We start from the raw sequence: 20125 nt of genomic DNA, 5'->3' as shown, positions 1-20125 counted from the left end.
ATTGACTCATTACCGGTTTCTCAGAGCACTACGGCACACACAAAGCTCTTTAATCCTGGTTTCCTCTGGACCCTTGCCTCCAACCACACACAAAAATCTGTTCACCTCTGTAAAATTGCAGGGAGAGGTCAGCCTTCCCTCCAAATGAATGACATCAGCTTGTGCAAAAAGAGGTTTCGGCTGAGCCACCACATAGTATTTACCGCACCAGCTATCTAGCAAAAGAAAAGGCGATTTGTAGCAGTAATGACAAACATAGGGGTAGGGATGGGTCATGATGGTCGGCTAGTCTTCCACCAACAAATTAGTCGATTAGTAGTTCAACTAGTCTATCAAGAATGTCTTTTTCTATCTAGAGGCAGCATAAATGCAACCCAATATTGGTTCAAATTCATTTTTTCTTTTTTTTTGTTGTTTGTTTGTTTATAAGAAGGTCAAAAATAAAACTGACTTGGAAAAAATTTACCAGTGATTGATCGTTTATTTTTGGTACTTTTCAAATTCTTATTATTGTATTGTGGCAGGGCAGAGGGCGGGCCGGGTCGTGATTCTGCACACCCAGCCCCTAATCAGGCTAATCAAGCCTCAGAGAGGGATAAAGGCCAACTGGAAGCTGCAGTGGGAGTGAGAGAGAGAGAGAGAGAGATTTACGGACAGCTGTCCGACATCTTTGTGTGTTTGTTTTTTTGATTCAGTCTTATATTAAACTATTATTCATATTGTCAAGCTGGTTCTCACCTCCACCTTTCCATTAATCGCCTTTACATGTACAGTATCTCACAAAAGTGAGTACACCCCTCACATTTTTGTAAATATTTGATTATATCTTTTCATGTGATAACACTGAAGAAATGACACTTTGCTACAATGTAAAGTAGTGAGTGTACAGCTTGTATAACAGTGTAAATTTGCTGTCCCCTCAAAATAACTCAACACACAGCCATTAATGTCTAAACCGCTGGCAACAAAAGTGAGTACATCCCTAAGTGAAAATGTCCAAATTGGGCCCAAAGTGTCAATATTTTGTGTGGCCACTATTATTTTCCAGCACTGCTTTAACCCTCTTGGGCATGGAGTTCACCAGAGCTTTACAGGTTGCCACTGGAGTCCTCTTCAACTCCTCCATGACGACAACATGGAGCTGGTGGATGTTAGAGAACTTGTGCTCCTGCACCTTCCATTTGAGGCTGCCCCACAGATGCTCAATAGGGTTTAGGTCTGGAGACATGCTTGGCCAGTCCATCACCTTCACCCTCAGCTTCTTTAGCAAGGCAGTGATCATCTTGGAGGTGTGTTTGGGGTTGATATCATGCTAGAATACTGCCCTTCGGCCCAGTCTCCGAAGGGAGGGGATCATGCTCTGCTTCAGCATGTCACAGTACATGTTGGCATTCATGATTCCCTCAATGAACTGTAGCTCCTCAGTGCCGGCAGCACTCATGCAGCTCCAGACCATGACACTCCCACCATCATGCTTGACTGTAGGCAAGACACACTTGTCTTTGTACTCCTCACCTGGTTTCCACCACACACGCTTGACTACCAAATACGTTTATCTTGGTCTCATAAGACCACAGGACATGGTTCCAGTAATCCATGTCCTTAGTATGCTTGTCTTCAGCAAACAGTTTGCGGGCTTTCTTGAGCATCAGCTTTGGAAGAGGCTTCCTTTTGGGAAGACAGCCATGCAGACCAATTTGATGCAGTGTGCGGCGTATGGTCTGAGCACTGACAGGCTGACCCCCCACCCCTTCAACCTCTGCAGCAATGCTGGCAGCACTCATACGTCTATTTCCCAAAGACAACCTCTGGATATGACACTGAGCACGTTCACTCAACTTCTTTGGCCGACCATGGCGAGGCCTGTTCTGAGTGGAACCTGTCCTGTTAAACCGCTGTATGGTCTTGGCCACCGTGCTGCAGCTCAGTGTCAGGGTCTTGGCAATCTTCTTATAGCCAAGGCCATCTTTATGTAGAGCAACAATTCTTTTTTTCAGATCCTCAGAGAGTTCTTTGCCATGAGGTGCCATGTTGAACTTCCAATGAACAGTATGAGGGAGTGTGAGAGCGATGACACCAAATTTAACACACCTGCTCCCCATTCACACCTGGGACCTTGTAACACTAACAAGTCGCATGACACCGGGGACGGAAAATGGCTAATTGGGCCCAATTTGGACATTTTCACTTAGGGGTGTACTCACTTTTGTTGCCAGCGGTTTAGACATTAATGGCTGTGTGTTGAGTTATTTTGAGGGGACAGCAAATTTACACTCTTATACAAGCTGTACACTCACTACTTTACATTGTAGCAAAGTGTCATTTCTTCCGTGTTGTCACATGAAAAGATATAATCACATATTTACAAAAATGTGAGGAGTGTACTCAATTTGTGAGATACTGTATGTATAGAAGTTATGGTTTCAACCTTTAACATAACGTATTACTATAATATAACATAACTGAAACTATAGGAATCCATTGTAAAAAATAAAAAATAATCACGACACGTTTAATACGATAATAATCCAAACAAAGAGTGAAATAAACCATTTCAATATTTATTATGAGAAGAATAATTTTTTTCATGTGGTGAAAATGACAATGTTGTGGGAATTTTGTAGAAAAAGAAAATGACAACAGTGACATAAATCTCCTGTGATGCATACACTGCTGGACAGTGTTAGTATACAAATTAAATAAAAAATACTGAGTGTGAAGAAGTTTTTAACCAGGCTTTACTTTCTAGAAGTCCACAGTGCTAAAAGTGCCTGAAGTTGAAGAAACACCCAAATATACTATATAGTTTGAGTCAGACTTCACGACTTGAGATACAGCAACAACTGAATTTTCTGGCAACTTCCACCCAAATTCGTGTGCAGCAAATGTCATCTTGGGAGTGTGCTATTGAATGATTATTGAGCCAGTGGAACGGCTTGTTTTTATGCATGTGTATGAAGGGTAAATGTAATAAACGAAGCATGAGCTTGTGGCAGGCATGCACACTCACATTATAAGGCAGAGGTCCGTGCATGAGAAAAGCTAATAATACCCCGGCAGAGGCAAAGCTGGAATCAGAAGCAGATTTGCATCAGTCATGGGGAACTCAGTTGTTGCTTATAAAAACAACCACAGCCACAGGAACCAGGTCATCGGCACTCACCATCCTCGCCCCATCTGCTCTGGCTGGGATGCGAGGTGTTGTGCTATTGTTCCCAGCACAATTACAGCCATGGACTCAAATCATCCTCTCTTCTGGTTGTCCTCCAGGCAAGAAAACAAAATATGCCAGTTTATAGTGCTGCTGCTGTCTATTATGATTTTTCGCGAAAAATATTGCAACTGTAGCACACAGTTCTTAAGTTTACTAGTGCGGAGTCACTTAAAAACCACCAGACAAACAATTAATCAATCAAATGGCATGCTCTTACAGCAAAATAATTAAATGTGTTTGCTAATTATCTGTCATGTTACATTATGCTTAGCACTCTAAAATACAGTGGATCATCAAAATGCTTTTAAAGGTCATAATACAAACTTTTAGTAGATATTTGCATTCTTTTCCAGTAAAATAGACCATAAATACTGATGGATCATCTTGCTCTGAGGGCTATATACATACATTTATGTCCAATAAAATGCTCTCTAAAACAGGAATGTGCCCTCCTTCTAACACCACATGCTATTAACTAAAAATAGCAAGTATCAAAAATGGTTCATGGTGGTGACGTGAAACAACAGTTATTGGCTGCTCAAAATGCCCCGCCCAAACTTCCGTTTTAAACAAAAATATTGCTCATAGAGTCTTAAAAACATAACTCTTAAACATTGATGATGTCAAAAACTATTTAAAAAGTTTAATGCAATCTATAAAAGAAGCCTTTGTGTAGCTTAAAGGCAGATAAATAAAATAAGATCATAATTATGAGTGTTATTCATCTTTGCACATGAAATTAGACAAATATTAAAAGATTCAAAAATAAAGCATTAAGTATTTTCTAAGGCAAACCATGTGTGGTACCCTTGACTGGTTTAAAATGTCAGAGGCATATTGATTTTGATGTCTAGCCATCACCTCTTTCATCTCTCTCGTAATAAGCGATTGCTTCCCACCCTGTCTGGTCTGAATAGATTTTTCATCAAAGATACATTACATCAGATTAAAATGTGTAATAATGTTAGACAGTTTCCCCTACACAGGCATTCCTGAAAAGTCTGCAGCAAGTCAATTAGGTCAATAGGAATCATGTATAACTTCCACAAATTTCTTTCAAGACCAACAACAAATTGGTAAAACAGACCACAATACAATTATCCAAGCACAGAACAGTCTCTTCTTGTTTCTGTAACAAAGTGTCACCAATACACACACTCTTCATGTGATTTAGCCAACATTCTTGTTGTTCCTGGAACAACATGCCAATCAACCAATCCGATTTTAGAGAAAAGTGCAGGGTTAGGGTTACGGGGCTTCAACAATAATCTTGTCAACCTATAATTTCTTAGTCTTTTCTGATTTTGCTGGTCTTAGCTGGTATAAGCTGGTCTAGCTGGCCTGACCAGGTGACATGTGCCTAAAACCCCTCTAAAACAGACAATCCTGTCCCGACTGGGAAACCAATAAACCAAATAGATTTTAGGGTAAAGTTCAGGGTTAGGGGCTTGAACAACAATCATGTCAACCTATAATTTCCCTCTGACTTTAGGGTATTGTAATGGATAAGTTCCCTGTTAACAAAAACAAAGAAACCAGCCTAAGATTGTTTGCTGGTCTTAGCTGGTCTGACCAGGAGACAAGTGCCCAAACCCCCTTTAAAACCACTAAACAGACCAGCCTGATCAGACTGTGAGACCAGAAAAACCATTTTAGGTTGATTTAAGCTGTTTTTATTCCATGTGGTTCAAGCCTCAAACCCATCCCTAACCCTTAAATCTGATTGGTTGACATGAATATCATTCTAGGACCAACAAGGATATTGATTCAGGACAACATACTACTTGGCAAAATCATAGTCTTAGAAAGATTCAGAATGGGACAAACTGAAAGTGAATTTGAATTTCAACTCACCGTGTTAATACAAGGTAGCTCCTTGTTGAGCAACCACGGTAGCGACAACTTTCCCTCCCCACGGTAACATGACTTGATCCTCTCTTGCATGGCCAGGTTGATTTGATGCAATGTGAAGAGACACAATACTGTTTCTCTGGGTGGATTAGCCCTATTCTTCTGACCTTGGGAGAAGATCACAAACAGAACATCCTCATCCTCAGACAGACCAAGAGCCTGAGCCAGTATCTTTCCCGGACGGTGCTTGTATGCGGCTTGAACAAGCCGGTATTCCACACCATCCTTGGTGCACCCAAGAGGGAATTCAACGTAGGAGTAGAACTCTGTGTCATTGGAGCACATGCGGACAATCTTTGAGGTGAAGAACTTCTCCCCAGTTGCATCCACTTGAGTAAGCTGAGTATCGAGTTGTAAAGTAAGGAAATAGATGTAGGTGCGGCTGGAGAACCCGTAAACATAGTAGATGTCAAATGCTGGATATTGAGACAAAGTGTCTGAAGGTATCTTGATTTGTGAGGACACAAACTCATCTTGGTAGACCAGGCTAAACATATTCACACTCTCCTCATCGGCCACCAATTTACGGCTGGACAGGGTGGGAAAATACTCTGATTTACCATCTATGGCTGCACCAATAAAGAGGCGACTACCACCTTTCTTTTTCTTCTTCAAGTCTCCGTCATCATCGCCCACCACAACTCCAGCCATCCCATCTGGCTCTTTGGCTCCAGAGAGGTAGTGTTCCTTACGGTGATGTGGTTCACCAAGCTTGAAGAGATCTTCCAGCCTCAGGAACTGGCACACGCCCTGCCAGATGCTTCCGCAAGCCACCAGACGGTTGCCAGCATAATCAACCAGCAGCAATTTGTTGACATTGTCCGTGGATTCCAGTTTCTGTGCACAGGCTCGTACACTGGGGGGAGGGTAGCATTTGGCATTGTCGTCCACAGGACCTGTCTGATGTGAACGCAGTTCGGTCAGATTAGCAGAGAGCTTGTAGACTCGGTTTATCGTGCCAACGAACACCTCGCCGGACTTGCGGTGCACTGTGAGGTGCGTGAGGCTCGTGTCTTTAACCCTGAATGTCCCGGTGACTTCAGGGTGTTCCGTAAGAGTCATTGGAAATGCCCAAATGTTGCTCCCGGTCAACAAAGAGATGAAAAATACAAGCAACCATGACGACCTCATGATTGCAAACCTTCTATTGGTAGTGGGATGAGACTGGGCTCTTCCCTCAGGTGTATTACAGGCTTTTTCGTCTTTTGTCGTCTCAGTGGTTCATATCTGCAATGGAAGAGAGAAAATGGGAGTAAATGCCTGCGTGAGTTTGACAATGGATTATGCAGGAAAAGCAATGTATAAAAGTTTAAATGCATTAGGGTCAATGATGTGATGCTAATTGATTTTGTCCAGATCTATTACGTTATTCAAAAATCAATTACATGAATACTGTCTACTATGATGAATGCCTAAGTAGGTTAATCATCCAGAGACAGTAAAAAAAATAAAAAACACAAATTCAAATATGAAGAAATTTTGGCATATGTAGTTTGGTGTAATATTTTATTATTTTATTTTTATTTAATATAAATATTTTTAAAACTTTTTCCCACCAAATTAAAGTCTGGTAGTGTAACCAACATACAGGTACTGTATGACCACTTGACTCAAGCCATGAAATATTTTTTTTTGTGTATTCAATGTGCAAGGAAAGAATTGTAATAACTTTTACACCACTTGATATTTTAATCATTAAATCAAATGCAATGCAGAGAACTATAGTCAACCCAATGTTCAGAATGTTTACTTTTGCCCTGCTTGGTCACTATTTGGATGAATTAGACACATGAGCCAGTGCTTGACTGCTGGGTGAGGGGATTTTGGGGGTAAGTATTGATCAAGAGACTTCTGTTGGTGCCAAGCCTTGTCACCCCCACTCATTTCACTCAATGGATTGCTAATAAACCTTTATGGCCATTGCAAGCACTAATCCCGAGCGCGTTTGTTAATTAGGAAGCAGTCCTAAACCAGACAGCAAGATTCAAGCGAAAAGACAACCGGGCCAAGTAGCAAAACCGAGGCAAAAGTTTTTATCACCATTTCACTCACAGTTCGGAAAGTGGTTCATATTTAAAATACATTGGTCATGGTTAGGAAAGGTGACGCTAGGCACACAGGAAAAATTATGCTTTACAGTGACCACACTTCAATGGTTTGTGGTTTCAGGTACACAGTTGGCAGAACCTTCCGTGCTTTCCTTAAATATGTATGTGGGAAACATGTGCTTAAGCCACAGCCAAACCACTTTAATTTTAGTTTAAACAAATTCAACAGATTTGTGCCAATACAATAATACACACTAAAGCCCAAAGTATACTACAGTCAGACTCAAACTCGAGGCATCTGCAAACAGGACACATGACGCAAATTTGTCAACAGCAGAGTGCTAGAGCACAGAACGCGATTGGCCCAATTTTTCTAACCGCGCAAACTCGGAACAAGCAGAATGCGCATGCACCAAGAATTAAAAGCACTAATTAGTGGGTCCACAACGTGGCAGCACTCACTGTTGAGCCGTTGCGGACTCACTGACCTTTTTTTCTTTCTTTTGTGGTACTCAAAAAGATTTGTTAGGCAGAATGACAACCTCTATCACTATTCACTTTGTATCGTATGGAAAAAATATGCAATAAAATTGAATGGTGGCCAAAGGCGTTGCACTTATAATCTTTTGTGTTCCACACAGGAATTCAAAAGATTTTGGAATGATACAAGTGTGAGCAAATTATCCTTTATAGTGTTCACAAAAGTACTGGTACTTTGGTACCAAGTCGATACTAAAATAAAAAAAGATGCAGTACCAGTAGTAATAAGCACCAACTCTATCCAGTACCAGCGCACAGTATGACTGACACACAACAGCTTTAAAATGCTCACATGCTTATTTTGAACGCATGCTTTCTTACTCCTTGTACAATGAAATGGAAAATTAAGCAAATCAAAAATCGTGGCATGTACTAGTGCGATTTATTAAACTGCTAACGACTGCAATCCTACTGTGGAAGAGATGCATACTTTAAATAAATCTGACCGCTCATCCACAAGAAACTCCATATATATTGAGAATCATTCACGTTGGATCAGATGACAGAGCAGAGCACTAATCTACTGTGAACCACACAGCACATGTAAAATATATATTTATATAATTAAATCACAGCATTTGCACATTAATCTCAACTCAGCTTTATTTATATCGCATTTAAAACAACATAGTTGACAAAAGTGCTTCACAGCAATACAATTTAAAACATAACACTTCACAATTACCATAAACACAAGCACCAGCAATCTAAAATACAAACACTTCAAAACTTTGTCCTACATTTCATATGTCAGACTCAAAGGTCAGTGTAAACAGATGAGATTTCAGACGTGACTTAAAAGTCTTCATGCCGTGTCGCAAACTGTTTATCTGGAAAAGTGAAGCTTCCGGTAAAAAACACATGTCATAATAAAAGCACGGTCCAAAATAAAATCTAGATGCCTGAAATTGAAGAAATTAAATAAAAATATACTACAACTGTATAGTAAAATGTTATATTCACTGTAGTAATAATAATAATAATAATTAATCAAAATATCACAAGCAAGACAGCTGTTGAATAAATGTTTGGCAAAAAAACTAAATGCAATGACATGTTGAAAAGTTATATTTTCACTTGTTAAATGTTTTAAGAATGTATTGATTAGACACCATTTTGATGATGGAATTAAATTAAACGTTTAAAAAAAATTCTGGAAAGTTCTGGAATATAATAATAATTATTAAAATATAAAGTTTAAAATAATAATTAAATAATTAAAAATAACTAAACAAGTGTGTTTAATAGCACATTATCATATTACACACTGGTATCGGTACCGACTACTGAAAATTTGGTACTGTGACAACACGAATTCTTTCAATTAAATTAACGTGGAAGCAAATTGTATAAATAAGCGAAAACTCTCAGTGCAGTCAAAGGCGCTTCTACGAGCACTGTACTGGATAAAAGAATGAAACAGATCCCATGCACACATTTATGCTGCAGTTTCAATCTGAATCCGATTGTGACATAGAAATGCATTTAAATGAATCGAATTGTGACGTTTTTTGAGACGTGTATTCTTGTGTATCCTAAAGTAGTTGCTGATACCTAACCCTCCCATTCAAAGTGTCTGATTAAAATCAAAAGAGATACAATCATATTCTCAGGTATGTAAATAAATACAGAAAAATAAAGCAAAATGATTTACAATTCAACCAATCATTAACGCAACTGTGATCTGAACCATTAACAAGTAAGATGTCAATTACACAACTGCTATCTTATAAAACATACCACTCGAAGCTCAAATTCCAAAACAATGTTACCAAAATCCTTGCTCATTGTATTATAATAGTGTATTGTAATACATTCCCTGATTTGTTGGAGAAGCTATTGAACAGCAATCAGAGTAATTTCATTAGCACAGTGGAAGCACAGACTGGTGCCAGTGAAAAAGCTGAATGCCTAAGCAGTATGCTTTGACCCGGGGAACAAAAGAAAGAAAGACAGAGAGAGAGAGAGAGATAGAGAGAGAGAGAGCAAGAGAGAGAGAGGAGTCGGTCACATAATCATTGGGGGTATCTGCTTAGATCTAGGCTAAACTTTTCTGTTGGTCCTAAAACAAATGAGTATGCAACACTCAGTTGGTGGTTTGCACACAGAACATGATATAATATGAAAATTCAATCAAATGCAAAATCATTTTCACTAAATTTCCTATGAAAACAAAGAGCAGATAAAACAAAACCCATCGCAGAAGTGGCCAACGAAAGCAATAACGTCAATTAACACATCAACGTGTGTATGTGGTGGAGGAGCTAGCGAATGTGTGCCATTCTCCGACCCAAAACAAATATTTGAGTATATGACAGACGGTTTTGTGCTCTGCAATTTTTCAAGCACATCAATATTTTTGACAAACGCCCCCATGTGACCTTTCAGCTTGGCCCGAACTGTAAACAACAAGCCGGTGGAATTCTGATGAGACGAGCACAGTTGTGGCCATAAAACTATATATGTTTTTTACAGCACCCAGGTGAAATGGACTTATCTATTAGCCACGTTTCCAAACAGGCCGCCCACAGTTTATTCACTGACTGTCTGGTGCATACTGCGCACAAATCTGGAAAGAACTTTCTTGAACTATTAAAGTCTAATCTGATTGTTTGGCTTTATGCAACTTCTGAAAGTAAGGGCAAACATTTTTAAATTATTTCACTTGGAAATAAAGACGTGTTTGCAAGGTAACGAGTTGACACAGTAGGCACGTTTAAGGATTAAATAGGTTTGCCAAAGTTAATAGCATCAAATCTTAGTCGTAGGGCTGCAACTAACGATTATTATTGATAATCGACAAATCGAAATATTATTAGAACGATTATTCGACTTTGAGTGATTATTGCAACAATTATTAATTAGAACTTAACCGAGAATTCAGCTTGTGTCTTAAGTTTAGGGCTGAAATGATTAGTCGACATTATCGACAATTATTGTCGACAAAAAATTAAGTTGACGAATAGTCGTTTGATATAATTTAATGTAACATGAGATCGCGTCAAACTCTACCGATGACGTGCGAGAGGAGCACTGCAGCCTGCGCCTGATTGAGGAGAGGAAGAAGACACAGCTCACAGTCTAGACACACTCCAAACTTTCCAAATAGCTTAAGGTGATGTAGATCGCAAAGTAGGAGTATATACAAAATAAATGAAAACAGAAGCACTCTCGTGAAATAAAGCGGAGCCGGAGCTGCAATTGCGTTTAAGCAAAACTTTGACACCCCAGCATTATATCTTTAATGCATCCTTTATTAAAGTTCAAATAATAAGGAAGCAGGTCTCCGAAACTGGCATTTCTCTGTGCAGTGGAATGACCCGATCTAAGGGGAGAGATTGAAACTGCAACTGGCTGATGCACAATCGGTCACGTAGATACAAATCTCTTGCACACACGTGCTACAGTTAGATTAGAACATGATGGAGTCGTGACATAGAGAATCATATTACATATGTGTTTTGGTGTGTATCTTCTTATCGTGAAGAAAATTGCCGATATGCTGCTCTATTAAGAAGAGAGAGTTAAAAATGGATCGAAGTGAACAAAAAGGTGAGAGGGTAGTCTTACCCCATTAAACATATTATTAAATAGTATTAAAATTAATTTTTGATGAGTTATTGTTTTGGCTTGTTTTTCAATATAAATATCTAAAACTTCTTTAAAAAAAACGTACATTTACGTTAGGAACTCTACTGCAGAAGAAAACATTTTTATCTCTGAATGTTGAATATAATACTAAATATATAAATATATGTTTAAATACCTAAAACGATTTAAAACAAGATACATTCACCCGAGAAGCAGCATATAAGATATTTAGACTTGCTTTTAGAGAATATATCTTGAATGTAAGTATATTTTGTCTTTACTGCACTGGCAGAAGTATATACAAGTGAAAAAATACAAATATATTTAAGATACATTCTCTGAAAGCAATGTTTAATACAACCTTTTAATTCGGGGCACAAGATGAAAACTCGGTTAAGAGCTAATGATTAATCGGCCGAATAATCGATTATCAAAATAATCATTAGTTGCAGCCCTACTTGAGTTAAAAGGTTGTATTAAATGTGCTTTCTAACAATAAAGAGAAATCATCTTTGAAAAATACCTCTAAATTACATTCACTGAATTACAGGAAAAAAGGACTTGAGGATTTCTATTAAGTTTAATTCAGTAAAAAGATTCATGCAAAAAAATCTTATTATTATTATTATTTAGTGTTTTTGTCATGATTTCCATTTAAAATTATCTAAAAATACTTAAAACAAGATACATTTACATGAGAAGCAACATATAAGATATTTTGACTAGAATATCTTGAATACAAGTTTAATTTGTATACAAGTGTATTTTTTCTCTTTTTTATACTTCTGCTAGTGCTGTATATAAATATAAGTATAATATTCAAAATTCTCCGATAACATATTTTTCTTCTGCAGTACAGCTTCTAAAGTAAATTAACGTTTCAGATATTTATATTGGAAAACAAGCCAAAAAAGACAAATTAAAAACTTATTTTCTTGCAGGGTGTAATAAGCTAAGACTACTCTATCTCACCTTTATATTCACTTGATTTCAAAAGCGTATAGTCGGGAGAAGTCTGAAACTCTCTTGCTCTGTTTTACACGTGACTCATAGAAGCACCGCTGACCACCCAGATAAATGCCAGTTTCAGTGTTTGTGCACTTTTAAATGAACCTCTTTGTTTTATTTGAACATACAGGATGAATTAAAGGTATAACGCCGTTGTCTTTCCTTTTATACGCTTGGACATGCAAGTTTAGCTCCAGCGGAACGCCAACTCCGGCTCCACTTTAATTAACGATGACACTGTGTCTGTATTTACTTATTTTGGATAATTCCCTCATACATTGTGATCTACACTTAAACTGTTTGGACAGTTTGGTGTGTGTCTGCACTGTGATCTGTGTTCTCTTACAAGAGGTTCTCTCGTATTGCGTAAGCTAGCTTACGCTACGGGAAAGATTCATCTTTTCTGAGATATTGAAGCCAAAAAATTATCCTTAATTTTTGTATCCATTGTCAACGCAGTGCAGCAGCTGCAGACCTTGAGCAGGCTAGCTAGCGAGCTCATAGGTTGCTCTGCGGCAACTGCTGCAGCCTATAGACGAGCTTGGGCGAACTAGCATCCAATGAGAGGCGTCCGCGCGCTCACTGCAACAAAGCCCGCCAAAATGGGCGGGCCGCTCTCAAAGGCTGCCGGAACCAGTGGTAGAAGCGATTGCCTCGCCGAGCCCCTCCCTCGAGCATCGCCTTCACCCTCCCCACCCACCCGGGATGCGCAGTTGCCGCCGAGCGGCTGCTCTGCTGCCATCTCGGACGAAGAAGCGGAGGATAAGGGCTGTTCCATCATGGCTTCGGACAGCGAGGAGTGGTCAGGCTCACACGCCTCCTCCTCGGCCCAGGAATCCAGCAGGACCCGTGCCGGAGTCGAAGGGGAACTAACGCCTCCTCACACAGGCCGCCGACCGCCTCGGGCTCGAGTGGTCACCTCCCCTGAGCAGGCTCCCAACAGACTCCACGCCGCACCTTTGCCCGCCCTCCGCGAGATGGCGGTCTAAGCTGGTGCTCCCGCCTAAGGCCTGCAGAACTACTTCCGCCTGTGTTGGCCGCGCCTATACCGCCGCCGCCAAGCCGCATCTGCTCTGCATTCCATGGCCGCCTTACAGACAGAGGCTGTTTCAGATCTGACTAGCCGACTTGGGAGAAGCTGAACGCACTACGCGCGCTCTCTGTCCGGTCTCTTCGGTTCCGCGGTGAGTGGCATTGTTGACCGCTTCGAAGCCCAAGCCATGAATCTCTTTCTGCCTCGTCGCGCTAGCTCCTCTGCAGGCCGCCCACGTGACCAGCCTCCTGCACGAGCCTCTTCACAGCGCCAGCTCAACAAGCCAGACTTCTCAGCGTCGACAGGGCGGCCGCCTCGATCGCGCTCAGACAGCCGCCGCAGACCGCCGCCTCCTGCGGGCCTCGGCCTAAGATTGTACTGAAACCTGAGCAACCGAAGTCCTCCTAGCGTTGTTGAGAAAACGACGGCTCAGTCCCGCCACGGCCGGACCACCGTCAAAGCTTCGCCCCTGTCAGTCCCCTTCTCTCAGGCTACTGCAGTGGTGGATTCAGCAGCCAACAAGCCGGTGATACTACCCGCTTGCTCTGCACTCAAACGCCGCTTTCACGGTGACCCAAAGAAATCTTGTAAAGAGTAAACATGCCTTATGTGTAGAAAATGTGCCCACAATCCAGTGCTCACCCCTACACACAAGCATTACACATCCCGTGTCCCTATCAGAGCACACTCACATAAGCGGTTACGACCCGCTCGAGTGTTAGAGTTAATAAACGCGCCCACGAGCCCGCGGCGCTGCCCTCCTCTGCCCGCTCTGTCACACGGCCAGCTGTATGTAAGTCCCAGTACGCCCCTGTCAGTCCCCTTCTCTCAGGCTACTGCAGTGGTGGATTCAGCAGCCAACAAGCCGGTGATATTACCCGCTTGCCTGCACTCAAACGCCGTTTCCACGGCGACCCAAAATAAAGCCTTATGTGTAGAAAATGTGCCCACAATTCAGTTTTCACCCCTACACACAAGCATTACACGTCCCGTGTCCCTATCAGAGCACACTCACATAAAGCGGTTACGACCCGCTCGAGTGTTAGGGTTAATAAACGCACCCACCGAATCCGTGCGCGCTCCATTCTCTGGCCGCTCTGTCACACGACCAGCCTTATGTGTAGAAAATGTGCCCACAATCTAGTGTTCACCTCTACACACAAGCATTACACGTTCCGTGTCCCCATCAGAGCACACTCAAAAGCGGTTACTGAACCACTCGAGTGTTAGAGTCAATAAATGCGCCACGAATACGCGCGCGCGCCCATTCTCTGCCTGCTCTGTCACACGGCCAGCAAACACTTCTCTGTATGTAAGTCCCGTGCTCGTGGCTATGCTTGCGCGATCACTTAACAGACGTGACTCTTTCCCCATTCACCTCAATCGGAAGTCACTCACAGAACAGCCTGTCCATGCTGTCTGCGAGCAGTCCAGCATAAGCACAGTAAGCCGCCACACATTCTGTTCAGCTGCTGTGTGCGGCAATCAGAGCGATTTGGCCATTCACCCTCTAACATTACGCTTCAAAGCGTGGGAAGATATTCCAGGGATATCCGAATGGGTGTTAAGCACAATAAAACAGGGCTATTTGCTACAGTTCGATCGCCGTCCTCCTTGCTTCAGAGCTGGCTCGAAACTACTTTGAACACGGAAGCAGCGTGCATGCTTCGCTCAGAAATAGCAAACCTTCTGTGCAAAAGGGCCATAGAGAGAGTGCCGCCTCCCTGAGCTGAGTCGGGGTTTTACAGCCATTATTTTCTTGTCCCCAAGAAAGACGGCGGCCTCAGACCAATATTAGATCTCAGGGTTTTGAACAAAGCGCTTGCAAAAAGACAGTTCAAAATGCTTACAACCAGCAAACTCCTCGCGCATGTGTGCCAGGGGACTGGTTTATTTCTCTCGATCTGAAAAATGCATACTTTCAGATTCAGATAAATCCCGTCACAGGCCATTCTTGAGATTCGCCTCGACGGCCAGGTTTATCAATACACCGTCCTTCCGCTCGGCCTGTCCTTAGCACCTCGTACTTTCACGAAGTGCATGGACGCTGGCGCCGCACCCCCGCGGAGTCAGGGTTTGCGAATTCTGAACTATTTGGACGATTGGCTGATTTTGGCACATACGGAGCTTCTGTCTCACAGGACAGTTCTCCTCAGTCATCTGAACAGTTTGGGCCTTGCAGTCAATTGGACCAAGAGCTCACTACAGCCCAGTCAGGCAATTTCCTTCCTTGGAATAGAACTAGACTCAGTGGCAATGACGGCTCGCTTATCTACACAGCTGCGCGCCGTGTGCAGCGACTAGCCGCGTCATTTCAGATGAACAGCCTCACACCTCTGAAGAAATTTCAGAGAGTGCTAGTCTACATGGCCTCAGCCGCAGCAGTACTTCAGCTGGGTTTACTGCACATACGCTCGCTTCAGCATTGGCTAAAGACCACGCGTCTCGCCGGGCTTGGGCCACAGGCCGCCAGCCCATCAAGGTGACTCAGACCTGTATTTCAGCTCTGCAGCCCTGGACAGTGGCCGAATGGTATCAGCGGGAGTGACAATGGGAGCTGTATCTCGCCTAAAGTCATCTCGACAGACGCGTCCAACACGGGTTGGGGCGCGGTCTCGCGAGGGCTCTCCGGTTTTGGCCTATGGTCAGTTCAGGAAAAGCTCCTTCACATAAATTGTCTGAAATGATAGCGGTCGAGTACGCCGCGGCGCTTTCTCCCGGTCATTCAGGGTCACCACGTCCTGGTCCGCTCGACAACAGATCTGTGATATCCTACCTAAACCGTCAGGGCGGTGTCAGATCCAGGAACCTCTTCCATCTGACTAAACGCATACTGAGTTGGTCCCAGTGCCACCTGCGCCGCTGAGGGCGACGCGACGTGCCAGGCCACCTGAACGACGGCCCGACAGACTGTCCAGAGACAATATTCCCCAGGGAATGGTCCCTGCACGCTCAAACAGTCCAGACGTTATGGCACCTATTCGGCAGAGCGGAGATAAACCTCTTTAGCGTCCAAAGAGAACTCTCACTGCCCAATATTTTTCTCGAAAGCGAGGACGCCGCTGGCCCAGGACTGGCCCAGACGCCCGCTTTACGCCTTCCCTCCCGCCTCGCTATTGCCACAGGTAATGCAGAGGATCAGGAAACGCGTCACTCGGTGCTCCTCATAGCCCCGCGTTGGGAGAATCAGACATGGTTCCCGGAGCTTACGCAGCTGTCACTGACAGCGCCGTGGCCCATCCCAGTGAGAGCAGATTTCCTCTCTCAAGCTCGCGGCACAATCTGGCATCCCCACCCAGAGCGCTGGCGCTGCATGCGTGGTGATCAACGACTACCCGTCGCTCTGCCAGAAGGAGTAATAAACACCATCATACACGCTAGAGCCCCTTCCACGAGAAGACTCTATGCGTCAAAATGGTCTGTGTTCTCAAAATGGTGCACCGACCGAGACCTGGACCCGCGGACATGTGGGGTGTCGTCGCTGCTCAGTATTTCTACAAGAGCTGCTGGATAAGGGCAGATCCCCATCCACGCTCAAAGTGGATGTGGCGGCCGCTTGCGGCGTTCGCTGAACCCCTGCACGGCCAGTCATGGGGTAAAAACGAGCTGGTCATCCGCTTCCTCAGGGGAGCTAGAAGGATGAACCCCCCGTGCCCCCATCGGTTCCTATCTGGGATCTTTCTATAGTTCTCGAAACTATGAAAGCCCCCCCTTTCGAACCACTTCAATCCGTGGATTTGAAATACCTTTCACTCAAAACCGTTTTTCTGACTGCCCTGTCATCAGTCAAACGTGTGGGAGACCTTCACGCGCTGTCTGTCAGCGCTGTGTGTCTTGAGTTTGGACCAAGTGACTCCAAGGTCATTTTAAAGCCTAGACACGGCTATATTCCCAAGGTGATCGGTACTCCTTTCAGAGCACAGGTCATTTCCCTATCGCCGCTGCCAGCACCCGATAGCGAACGCGACGCCAATCTCCTTTGCCCGGTCAGAGCACTGAGATTGTATACTGCACGCTCCGCCGCTTTCAGACACTCTGAGCAGCTTTTCGTTTTGTTTGGAGGGTGCACCAAAGGTCTCGCCGCCTCGAAACAGACACTATCTAGATGGATAGTGGACGCTATTGCTGCTGCATACGCGTCAAAAGACCTGCCATGCCCATTGGGCATTAGGGCTCACTCCACTAGAGGCATGGCATCCTCGTGGGCATGGTCCAGCGGGATTTCCATTCACGACATATGTGTGGCAGCGGGATGGACTTCCCCCTCCACCTTTGTCAGATTTTACAATATGGAGGTGCCCGCTCTGCAGGCAAAACTACTAGCGGTTTAATACGCTACAGCTCCCCTGGTGAGCTGCACTGATGGGACACATTCCACACAGACCGGCACCGCCGCTCTGTCGTTGCCTTCCCACTATGTGCTTATGTATTACACAATCAATGACCCGCATTCTTGCCGGCCAAATATTATTTCCCCCACTCATAAGGGCTCCTCCGGTCCCCCTTAATTCCCTGGGGCTCATACAGTGGATGCTTGGCAGCACGGCGTTGACAATGGGTTCCCGTAGCGTAAGCTAGCTTACGCAATACGAGAGAACCTCTCGTAATAGAACGTATCGGTTACCTAACGTAACCTCGGTTCTCTCTAGATGAGGGAACGAGTATTGCGTAGCCGGCCGTGCTTCGCGCCACGGCGACTTTTCGCTTCAGTCAATGAAAACCAGGGTTCCAGCCTACGAACTACACTTATATGCACTCTAGTCACGCCCATTTTGGCGGGCTTTGTTGCAGTGAGCGCGCGGACGCCTCTCATTGGATGCGAGTTCGCCCAAGCTCGTCTATAGGCTGCAGCAGTTGCCGCAGAGCTCGCTAGCTAGCCCGCTCAAGGTCTGCAGCTGCCGCACTGCGTTGACAATGGATACAAAAATTAAGGATAATTTTTTGGCTTCAATATCTCAGAAAATATGAATCTTTCCCGTAGCGTAAGCTAGCTTACGCAATACTCGTTCCCTCATCTAGAGAGAACCGAGGTTACGTTAGGTAACCGATACGTTTTCTTCTCAATCACGCACTGTAATGCTATATGATCTCATTTTGTGTTAAATGAGATCAAACTACAATTCGACAATGGAAGTTTTTGTCAACAATTTTTTATTGTCTACGTTGTCAAATAACATCGATTAACTGTTTCAGCCCTTCTTAGTTGCAACTAAATTAGATATCCACAAGCAGAAGTGTATATTCTTTTATATATATTTAGTTACATCTGTGAAATAGTCTGCATTAATTTTCTGTACAAGTTTATGGAAATCTAAAAAAGAATAAAAAGAAATCGACTGCAAGGTTTATATTAGAGATCCCAGGTGTTTTCTGTACATTCGCCCACGGAGACTGCTGCACCATTATTTACATTTTCACCACAATCTGCATTTTCTGGTCAATTATTTTGATATACAAAACAATACGATCATGCAAATAAAACACACTGTGATTGAATGATATTGAAGCAAACTTGTATAAGTGGGAAGCGATGTGGACCAGACCTTTTGTTGTTTAGTCAAAGGTCTGGCTACATAAAGCTATGTTTTCCTAGAACTAATTTTAGCTCAGTGTCCCTCTGTTCATCACTGGTGAATTTGCATATCAATCAGTTTGGTCAGTTGCAAAAATAATGGATGATATCAGATGGAGTCCTCAAGTCCAAAAGCACATTAAAAACACAGTGAAACCGGGAGTGAGGAACGGAATGGTGCGGTCTGGTGGAATACGAGAGCTGGTGGTTAGCGGTTCTGGAGAGAGAGGCAGCTGGCCATAGAAACAATCACCTGACCCGCTACAGTCAGGGTGAATCAAATGCCACAAAATATCACAAAATATGCAATAGCTCTGTGAATCACAAAAGGCTGTGTTTAATAACTAAATATATAAAATGCACGCGCAGCTCCAGCGTGTCAGTGAATGGCGCCACTCTGTTTACACACACGCACGCACGCGACGCGCAGGTATTTTTAGTCTTCACTACATTTTTACCTAAACACGCGCAATATTTGAGCGCTACTCATGACCTCAGATGTAGATGCTCAATAGTTCGGTTCACTTATAATATGCATTTAGAACGGCACTGGAGGTGCATTTTACCAGAATTTGAATAAGAAGCAAATTAAACTACTATGAAGTTGCCTACAAACAGACACACTTACAAGACTTCCTGGAGAGGTCACAATGTCAAAATAAAAGCGTTAGGTGCACGATTGAGATATATTACTATATTACTATTATAACATATTATTATTTGTTTATAAATTATAATAATATTTAAGTTGAATGGGTTCCAAAAAATAACTGTGTGAATGAAAATTGAGCTGATATCTTACAACTAAATTGAACAAAAAAAAAGAGATCTGAATGGTATCGGTGCATTCCTACTTGTCACAGACACACACAAGAACTTTCTGATTGCGAGACATGTGGTGAAGTGACGCCAGTTCTGCTTGGTGCAGGTTGCAATCATATTTTGCATGTATTATTTGTGTTACTTATAACTAGTGTCAGGTAAGTAATACGTTTATAACAGGCTAGGTAGAAGGAACAGGGGGATGATGGTGTAATCGGATATCGCAATATTTCTTGCATATTGCCCAGCACTACTTGAATAATGTGCTATTGATTTGGAATGGCACATGTGGTAAAAACTCAAATATGGTAGTAAATAATATGACATTTTGGGCTATGTTTTACACCATTGAGAATTTTTGTAAAGAAAGAAAAAATGCTACAGTT

At 42.9% G+C, this 20125-nt stretch overlaps 1 protein-coding gene across 1 annotated transcript in view; it reads right to left on the bottom strand.

Moving 5' to 3' along the window:
• plxna3 (plexin A3) overlaps nucleotides 1-20125 on the bottom strand; it is a 203289-nt gene that overhangs the window by 177919 nt on the left and 5245 nt on the right. The window contains exon 2 of the mRNA XM_052093743.1: nucleotides 5069-6352. Coding sequence (XP_051949703.1) covers nucleotides 5069-6256 — 1188 coding nt within the window. The 5' untranslated portion in view covers nucleotides 6257-6352. The remainder of the gene's footprint in view (nucleotides 1-5068; nucleotides 6353-20125) is intronic.

This window comes from Xyrauchen texanus, chromosome 27, assembly GCF_025860055.1.
Source record: "Xyrauchen texanus isolate HMW12.3.18 chromosome 27, RBS_HiC_50CHRs, whole genome shotgun sequence".
Lineage (NCBI taxonomy): Eukaryota > Metazoa > Chordata > Actinopteri > Cypriniformes > Catostomidae > Xyrauchen > Xyrauchen texanus.
This window is presented reverse-complemented; position numbering and strand designations above follow the sequence as displayed.